The sequence below is a fragment of the Paramisgurnus dabryanus genome, chromosome 1 (assembly GCF_030506205.2).
Source record: "Paramisgurnus dabryanus chromosome 1, PD_genome_1.1, whole genome shotgun sequence".
In the NCBI taxonomy this organism is placed as follows: Eukaryota; Metazoa; Chordata; class Actinopteri; order Cypriniformes; family Cobitidae; genus Paramisgurnus; species Paramisgurnus dabryanus.
Window position 1 is genome coordinate 8,288,784 of NC_133337.1, and position 10,097 is coordinate 8,298,880.

Consider the following 10,097-nt stretch of genomic DNA (forward strand, 5'->3'; position numbering starts at 1 on the left):
AGGTAAGAGTGTTCATTGTACTATAAAACTATACTTTAACTTTCTGAACTCAAAACTTTCTTCCCAAACGGGAGAAACAATTTTTTTTTAAACTGCAAAAATGTGTTAGCAAAGCCAGAGGCACAGTCACATTGGCAAAATCACATTGTGGACGATAAGCCAAGTTGCTCATTCAATATGTGAAAAAACAGCATCTTAAAAATAGCTGTTTATTTTTCAGGTCCAAAGAAAGATTGGACATGATTCATTGTTAATTAACAACATTGTCAGAAGAAATTGTAAAAAAATGGTCACTAGCTGTTGCTGGCGTAGTACCCTTTCAAAAACTTCACCCTTTTTCTTTCACCTTTTCTCTGTAATTCCACATTGGAGGGCAATAAATGCTGACTTTCCTCACTGTTATGAACAATAATACACAGTGTACACTTTGCACCTTTCATCGTTTGCACAAAATTCAAAAAATAACCATTTGCACAGTAATAAATAAATGTCATCCATCCATCCGTGCACATTAGCAACTCATATTGGTACCAAATGCATACATATCTGTACCTAAATAAAACATATTAGGACCATTTGATAGGGTACCGGACAAGTGACAGCTTGGGACCATTTCATGTCCATTTTTACTGACATTATATAAATAGTAGGAAAAAAACTGGTAACACTTTACTTGAAGGGGTGTTCTTAAGACATGACACCTTCATAAATCATGACATGACATGTGTCATGTACATGAAGGAGATTTTATGCACGTTTATGAAACCTGTCATTAAGTGTCATTTGTTCAATTATATCATTTTTAAAGATGACATTGTTTGAGATGTCTTTATTATGACAACTTGACATTAACCAATACATTATAACTTGTCATTACCAAGACATCATAACACACCACTTTTTTACTAGTGATACAAATTTAATTTGTCATTAAAATGTCATTAAGTGCTAAACTTTGTCATACAGTTTTATAACAGTGTAATTAATATTTTTCTTGACCTCAACTACAGTGGTACAAAGTGGTACAGTGGTAATTTGTCATTAAAATGTCATTAAGTGTTAATACTCTATCAAATAGCTTTATAACAGCGTCATAAATATTCTTCAGGTTTTTTACATTTCCTCCATGTGTTTAAGAAATAAAATCAATCATCCTGTAATAATAATAATTAAAATCGATAAAATTATATGCATTTGGAAACCAATTCACCTAAAATAAATGAAAACATTACAGTAATGGGTTAAAGATGCAATTTGTATCATCCGCGCTGCAAGAGGACGCACAATGAAAACAATAACAATGACTTAGATTAATGATGCTATGAAGCAGTGTGGCATGATGGGATTTGTTGTCTTTAACTCAACCGCTGGTGGCCATCAATCAGACAGGAACAAGAAATCATGTTAACAGATGAGGTAAAGTAATATCAAGTTTTATAAATGTTGCATTTGATGACATCATTTTATTTCATTATGTAAGGTTTTATGTAATGTTCAAAACACAATTGTTAGTCATAGATTAGTCCAATAAAATGGTGTGTTAACACAGCACAGAATTAAGTGTTCAGATTAACAAAATAAACAAGCGAGTGGCCTGACAGATGCTGTTACTTCTGCATTTGTTCACGACACTGTCATGTGGTTTCTACGTTAGTAAAGGCCGTAACAAATGGTAACATCATTGACAAGTGACTGCCTTGTGTCACTGTTTAAAATGGGAATTTTCTCATAATTTACAAGTAGTTGAAAACATTAGAAATATTGTAAGTAATCAGCTGAACAAAATATATAACACTGGACTAGTGGTTTTTGGATATTTTACTGCAAATATCTTACAAATTGTTTGGTTAAGCCATGCAGCGTTGGGTCCATATCGCTGCATAAATAGTTATTTGCATTAAATTTATTAATTGTTTTGTTTGTTGTTTCTTCTATGTCAGAAAATGTAGGAAACCCTCTGTTAGTTTTCAGTTTTTTATGTATTGCGCACAAATAAATTTAAGTATAATATTTTGACGTGTCTGTTGCATTTTGTTAATGTATTTAAAATTATTTGACAGTATTAACACTTAATGACATTTAAATGACATTTTATGTAATGTTAACCCATAAAGCTAGTTTCTTAAGTTTGGTAATTATTCTGCTATGTCATGTTTATGACAGATTTATGACAAGTTATGATGTATTGGTTTATTTTAAGTAGTCATAACAAATACATCTCAAACAATGTCTTCTTTGCATTAAAAATGACATAATTGAACAAATGACACTTAATAACAGTCATAAAATTACGTTCATGTTCATGACACGCGTCATGTCATGATTATTAAGGTGTCATGTCAGTCTTAAGAACATCCAAAAAAACTTTATATGACTTTTTAACTTAGTAAGTTTTCGTTATTCTTCATATAATTTTTGTTATTTTACACAATCATTTTGTGTGGTAATTTCGCAATGAGTCTCAACTTGTTACCTCAGCTAGCGGATGTCATTTTAACGTCAGATTTAGCTGTGAGAGTTACAGTAGGAGGATTTCTATGGCGGGTCACACAATGAGCATGCAGCATATTCTCCTGATGCATTAACTTGGCTTTTAAGTCCCTCACTCACGAATATCTATTTCTGTAGACATCTGCCCAATGTGCTAGACAGTAAATCAGCTCACTATGGTGATACATTAATAACTGTACGTGCATATTATTCTGGAGGAAATCTCGCAAAGATTGTGTAAAAGATGAATAGATTTAAAATAGGCACTATCAAAGAAAAATGTTTTGTTTAAAAAACAACAGCATATATAAATAAATGCATGCAATTTCATGTATACCTTGTAAAGTGTATTGCGGTTTTATCACATTCAGCATTGTTCTTTTTTCACATTTACTAGTCATTTTGTGTAAATCAAACACAAAAATTTAATTTAATGCAAAAAGCCTGTTTGTACGATTCCCAACACCATGCCTTCTGTAAATGCAGTGTTCTGGATAAATGTGATCTCTAAGCTGATGGATTAATGATAGCTAAACACACTGTTGAGAATCAGCCAACCTGATCTCACAGAAATGCGTGAAATGAACACGACCTCTTAACCACGAATTACGTGGTGGTGGCACGGATTGTGTTGAAATTGCGTGTCGGCAGCACGGAAACAAGACCCATACAAAGTCAATGAGGCTATTTTGTCGTGTGGGTGACACGGATTCCCTGGTTTAATAACGTCACACAGTGGGCGGCGGTAAAAGCTATTACGTTGGTATTTAACTTAATATAAGCAGTGCTATACATTGGTCCTGAACATAAAATAAATATAGCCAATTTATTGCAGCGCTATTACGTTTGTCATGAGCATAATACATTCAAAGCATAGATTAAATCGTACTATACCATACGATTTTGCAGAAACGCTCGGGAATTCAGGTGCTGTAAATCCGGTGGACAGGACTCATCTCGTTATAGATCAAGATAATTTATAAAGATCTTTAAGGGTCGGAATATCAGATAGTTGACATAGTTCATATTTTTAATTAAAAAAGTAAAAACGAAATAAGAGGAATATCATACATTATTGTTGTTGCGGTGTGTCACGTGACAATCATGACCCGTCGCCATGGACACAAGGGGTCGGATATTTAAAGTTAAATATTTTTAACTTACGCGTGAAATGGTTAATTTTAAATATATATATATTCTAAGTAAACAACAACAGCCCAAGTTTAGTAAACATTTTTTTATTGAAACTATAAATAAATATTCTGCATCCATTAGGTGTGCCACTGTGGGTGGCTCCCGCACACCCGTGGCTACGCCCCTTCCGTGACCCAAATCTCGTTCGCACATCATCGCGATGTTTATCATCTATTTACAAACCTCGCCCGTCGCCACATCTTTGTGAGTATACCATTAAATTTCTGTTTGTTCGATATTAAATTCATTATGTGTTTTTTATTAATCCAGATCGGCTTCTAAATGTTGTCTGAATTGTATTGATCATCTATATTACATTCTTTTTGTTCACAATAAGTTCAACACAACACATAATCAAGTAGTGGGTGATTAGAGCGTGATTAAAAGTCACGTTATGTTACTCACCATTAACGTAACGTGACAGACCCTCGATCATTGTATTATATTCATATTTTTGGAATTAACTACCAATGTACTTCTACTGTGGTATTTTGTGTTTATAGTACACAAATCGTACCATGTTTTTACCGCAGTTAGTCTACTTCTACTGTGGTATTTTGTAGTACAGTAACAGTAAACCTTATGCTTTTACCACAGTAGCTCAGCATTTTTATACATAGTAAAAAACAGTAACAACAACACCATGCTTTTAATACATTTGATGTACAATTCAGAAATCTTTAGACATTCAGATCCTTCTTTTTTTTGGTCAGTTTTATTCTATGGCCGTTTTATTTATTTATTTATCTTATTATATAGTCTTATTATAGTGGGCAGATCTTGGGGTTTGTTGTAAATAGTTATACACATACAATGTTTAGTAAATAAAGAATAAAAAAAAATCCAAAATTTGTAATTCACAATTTTTTTTGTCTTGCAGTTTCTTCACATACATCTCATACTCCTCCATCTACACTCTTCACAACATTTAAACCAACGGCTCTTTTAACAGCCATCACTTGCAAAAGCTCTCCTACTCACTCACTCACTCACTCACTCACTCTCCAACTCACTCAAGGTGCGTTCCATTCGACCGTAAGTCGACCATCGACCATCAAGAGGTATTTATTTGTACACATGCATTTACCAATTGAAAAGTTCTTTGTATTATAATGGTCTTTTTTCACAGACTGTGATGATGCATTTCCACAGTTATGTTTTGTCATTCACATTTTTGTGTTGAAATAGATTAGCCTATCCCCTGTATGTCATTGATGCACTACTTCAAAGATGTGAGAAAAAGAACATACACCTGCGAGTAGTCTGTTACATTGCCTGTGTTGTTGCCTCACATTTGCAGGTAAGTACCCTTTTTTTTGTGTAAAACTGAATTATTGTTTTTAAGAAAAAACCTTTAACTTATTTATGTCATACTATGTTCAATCAGAAATCAGGGGAGGGCATATCACACAACATTGCCTTGGCCGTACCAGAATTTCATGTTTATGGACACAAATTGCCCCGCCAGGTAATTAATTGACTTTATAGGGATATCAGGATATATAACACACATCATTCACTCCCTGTTTGGCCTCAATTTTTCCTGTCTATGCACTGCAAAGCTGAAATTAGCCAGAAAGGCCTAAAATAATCTTTAATCTAACATTTTTCCAACCTGACGTTTGTCTAAACTTGTTTCAAATGCAATGTGTAAGACAATCCAGTGGAAACTGTTTATGTCAAATCTGTCTGGGTCAAACTAATCACTATAAGCAGAGAATTGTTATAACCAAATTGGTTTCCTTTGTTTCTTTTTATGCATATTACCTAATTTGTATAATAATAACATTAATATAAAGTAATAAAAAGAACAGCTTTGCTATTTTTACAAATTAGAAGATAAAATACCATAAGATCACTATAAGCAGTAGGGTCATGCTTTGTGTACAGTATGTGATATTTTACCACTTTGCTTTAATCATAGATCAAGTACAGTACCAGATGGCTTGATGGGTTTGGGCTCACAGACGGGGAAGGAATGAAAAGGCTGTGGTCTTTCCTCCAAAGATTTGCCAGAGTCACAAAGGAGATGACTCCATCTCATCGCCTTGACCTACTGACTGATGTCCGCCTTGACGGAGGAAATCAACTGACCTAGGTGTGTCTACTGCTGTATAACCTTTCAAAATTCTGTGCTGGTGGTTCACTGTTTATACATTTTTATATTTTCTGGAGTGAAGTCGATCACACAAAAAATGGTAAGCATACTATAAGTAGATTAAACTGTCTTTTCAGAGGTGCAGCTCCTGCAAAGAGTAGACAAAGCAGAGAAAATATTGCTCAAGAAGATATCTCATCAGAGAGGCACCAGGTAAACAATGCACATAAGAAGCAGGTAATAATTAGTTGTAGATGGGAGAATATTACATTCCATTTATAAGTGCATTTTGCACTAGAGTATTTAGGATTGATGTGTGTCTTGTTTTCTGTTATTGTTGTTGTATAGTGTTGATTTCTGAAGGAGACATGGAGAGATGGAAAAAAGCTAGCCCAACAGAAACCAATAAGTAAGGAACTGAAGTTAAAGTCTTAAATACTGTAAGAATGTCATGAATACTATTAACAAAGAATATTGCAAATGTAATACTTACCCTTCCGTGTACAGTAATAAAATATAATCATGTTAAGAAGTAACATGAAATTACTGACTTTATTAGAGTGGTAGTAATGTCGTCTTTTCTTCAGACACTGTCTGTAGATGGAAAAGGGACTACATCATCAGACTGATTCAGTTCTACAAGTTCAAGTAAGAGTTTAATGTTTTTATGTAAGACTTTGGTAATTACAGACGTCTTTAAAGGAAAACACCACCGTTTTTCAATATTTTACTATGTTCTTAGCTCAACTTAGATGAATTAATACATACCTATCTTTATTCAATGCATGCACTTTTAGTCTTTGTTAAGCACTCCGTGAATGTGTTGGCATTTAGCCTAGCCCCATTCATTTCTATGGCTCCAAACAAAAGTTTTATTTTGTGCCACCATACTTGGACACCACTGTAAATACATGGAAGTGTTTGGTGGCTTCTAAATTCATCCCTGTTTGGAGCCATATGGATGAATGGGGCTAGGCTAAACGCTAATACATTCACAAGGCGCTGTACAAAGACTAAAAGTGCACGCATTGAAAAAAGAGGTATGTATAATTCGTCTAAGTTGTGGTAAGAACATAGTAAAACAGGGCTATTCAAATCTTACCCTGGAGGCCTGGAGCACTACAGAGTTTATGTACCATTAACTACCTGTGATTTTCTAGTGATCATGAAACCCTTGATTAGCTTGCTCAGGTGTGTTTGATCAGGGTTGGAGCTTAACTATGCAGTGCTCTGGCCCTCAAGGGTGTAAGATCTGAATAGCTCTGTAGTAAAATATTGAAAAACGGTGTTGCTGATGTGCTTCAACGTGTGATTATAGTAATGGCATAGTTTTGAAGGAAACTGTCACCGGTGGTTATAAATTAAAGTATTGCAGTATTATTGCAAATTTTCATGTGGTGTAATTAGTAATCTATTACCACCAAGGCCTTACTTGTAACGTATGTTTGGTTGGGTGTACCACGGTAATGCTTTCTGCTTGCTAGCTACTTAACTTTTGTGCTGTACTTTTTGTAATGTGTAGATATGGGACTCGTGAGTCACACAAAAAGGGTGAAACAGTAATCTGTCTGTTACTGTTCTCTGATCAAGTGTGTACATAACGTTTAATACAAATTATTTGCTAACCATTGTAGAATTGAGGACTCTGCTGAACATTGAGGAAAAATACCGTATTGGGAGAAGATGGCAAGAGTCTGATTCAAACTTCCAGTCTACCCTTAAAGATGTGGACCGTGAGCTCAGAGTCCAACTGTAAGGCTAGAACTGAATCAAGGGAGAGAGCAGTCGTCCTCCACCTGAGAAGAATATATCCAGGTATAGTGCTAAAAGTGGATAAGTAGATACAATATGACATTATAGGTTTGAACTTAAAAAGGACTATAATGAAAATTAATACATTTTGCATGTGTGTTTCCTAGCTTTGCTTCAGATGGGCAGGCCATTGCCATTAGACTCTCCAAGCAGGTAGCCAATTGATTTTCAGGAATCATGTGATCCCTCTTGGCATGTCTACTTCTGCTTTAATGACACTGTAAGTATAGTAACTTAACCCTAGTAACCACACAGCAGTCACTCTAGTAACCATCTGACAAACTAACTACCTGCAAATCATATTAGAAACCACCTGGTAACATAACATAGCATTTTGTTTTCTTTTGTCTTCTAGATTGAAGAAGATGATGTTTCGAGGAGTCTAAAAAGGCAAGGGATTGATGCCTTACATATGAAGACTCGGGCAGCTGAGGAAAAGTGGCCAAGTGGTCTAAGGGGCCAGTCACACCAAAAGCGTTTATGGCAGTTGCAGGCGCCTTTTTTGAATGATATTCTATAGGCAGGGCGCGTTTACGCGCTGTTTATGTGCGCCGAGCGCCTCGCGTTTTTTTGCCGCCTGCCGCGCACGCGTTTTTGAAGGAGCGCTGAGAGCGGAGAAGAGCCCGACGTCATTCGGGTCTTTCCATTGTCCAATCAAATGAGGGGAGAGCCGGGCCTTACGTTGTGGTGAGTGAAGTTTACAGTTGCTTTGAAAAACCAGACTCCACTGGCTCACTCTCTCCTGCGTGTTTGTGCACCTCTCACCCTCAAACAAGGTCAGAGCAAGCGCCCTCTTTTTAAAGTTTCTGCTAATATGACAGTTAACAGCAAAAGAGCGCTCACGCTTCAATATTTGATTGACAAGACAGCTGACTCGGTGGTTGCTTAGCAATATGAAAAGCCACGTCGCACTGCTCTTTTTTTGCAAGCGTTTAAAGCGCTTTTGGTGTGACTGGCCCCTAACTGAACACCCCATCAGCAGCAGGCCTCTAACATTTGGGCTCTAACATCAAAGACACTGAGCAGCCTGGTGCAAAAGCTGCTCTCATTCAACACCTCCAACAGCTGGAAAGAAAACTACATCAAGCCATTGTGATGTTTCACCCACATCTATCGGACATTGTTCCTGCAGACAACCCCCACTTGTGTCAGGCCCTCCCCATGCCAAGCATACAGACACTGGTATACAATGATAAGAGTGATAATGATGAAAATGTGGATAAATATGATAACTAGCACTACAGATTTTTTGTTAATTTCTAGTCTGATATTGTATTCTGTAAAAAGAAAGATGTAAAATGTATAGTATATGTTGCAGCATATCATAGAAACCTTTATGGTGGTGTAATATAATGTTCGCCTTACTTGTGCAAACATGATGTTTTACTAGGTCTGATTTATTTTAAAGCGTAGGTACTGTTTTTAAGCACACATATTCACACTAGTCTGTGTGAGGACAAAATTGTGTGTTTACCATTGTGATGTTACTTATTTACTGTAATGTAAAAATGTGGTCAATGTGTGTAAGGTGTTTTGTTTTTGTGAGCTAAGTTAAAATGACAAAGTATTGAATCTTGAATCCTTTGAAACAAATACTGTAAAAGTTTGTAAAAAAATAAAATGTTTTCCACAATGAGTTATAGTCATGATTTCAGCTATTGTCACAGCACACTTTAGAGGTCAATGAATAGTGATGAACTTAATAAATGACTTATACAATGATTTTACAGTCATAATCCACAAGACTGCCACATACAGTAGGTTCTTACATAACCATTATATTGTCTTAAAATTCTCCCGAACTAAGTTGATGTGGATTAATACTTTTTTCTTCCCATTATATTACCTTTAGTATTATATAGTTCGTTGCTATGGTGGTTGCTATGAGGCTGCTATCACTGAAACGTAGCCTGCATGACGTGTTTTCTTTTTAAATGACATTTAACATTTTCCTACAGAAAACAAAATTTGATAACTCAACAATATGATAATTTTCAACAATTTCTCATTCTCGATTTTGAGAAATTCGTTTTTTGGTAGCAGAAGGCTACGGAAATGCATTGTGTTGAAGGCGGGGTTTGCGTGTTCTGCTGTTTCGGCGTTGTGGCTAGAAGGGATACAGCAACAGCAAAATCTCGCGGATGAGCGCTGTTATTATCCAAATCCTATCCCCAAAACCTAACCCCAAACCAAACATTTCACGCGATTTAAGACAAGTTGCATCACATCTAGACAGATCCGCTGTTTCCATCCGAATTCTACCCCAAACATAACCCTAAATTGCGTAGCTGTATCCCATCTAGCAAAAAAACACTGTTTCTGCTAAAATATCTAAAAAAAAAAACTTTTTTTACATTTTCTTAACGTAGATCATCTAGATGCAGCATAATTAATAGTTTGTCTGAACTAGGTGTTTATATATTCAGTAGATATATGTTTTTACAGCCCTACTTTGCAAACTAGAAAAACTACAATTTTAATGCTAATTTGTATCAAGCTGCAT

General features: G+C 35.6%; 1 protein-coding gene across 1 annotated transcript; it reads left to right on the forward strand.

Moving 5' to 3' along the window:
- The first annotated feature begins 3,607 nt into the window (after positions 1-3,607).
- On the forward strand, positions 3,608-9,223 carry LOC135747158 (uncharacterized). The gene is made up of 12 exons (XM_073815917.1): positions 3,608-3,620; positions 3,766-3,888; positions 4,565-4,745; positions 4,873-4,984; positions 5,072-5,152; positions 5,609-5,782; positions 5,920-5,995; positions 6,131-6,191; positions 6,370-6,430; positions 7,417-7,597; positions 7,702-7,814; positions 7,950-9,223. Exons 1-6 carry the CDS (start codon positions 3,608-3,610, stop codon positions 5,780-5,782), a joined length of 684 nt encoding a protein of 227 aa, XP_073672018.1. The 3' UTR covers positions 5,920-5,995; positions 6,131-6,191; positions 6,370-6,430; positions 7,417-7,597; positions 7,702-7,814; positions 7,950-9,223.
- The last annotated feature ends 874 nt before the right edge of the window (positions 9,224-10,097 follow it).

What these genes read in the sequence shown, in the direction of transcription:
- LOC135747158 (XM_073815917.1), top strand. An exon ending in TCGCCCGTCGCCACATCTTT is followed by an intron (nt 3,889 to 4,564) that starts GTGAGTATACCA and finishes TTTGTCTTGCAG; the next exon opens with TTTCTTCACATACATCTCAT. An exon ending in TTGTTGCCTCACATTTGCAG is followed by an intron (nt 4,985 to 5,071) that starts GTAAGTACCCTT and finishes ATGTTCAATCAG; the next exon opens with AAATCAGGGGAGGGCATATC.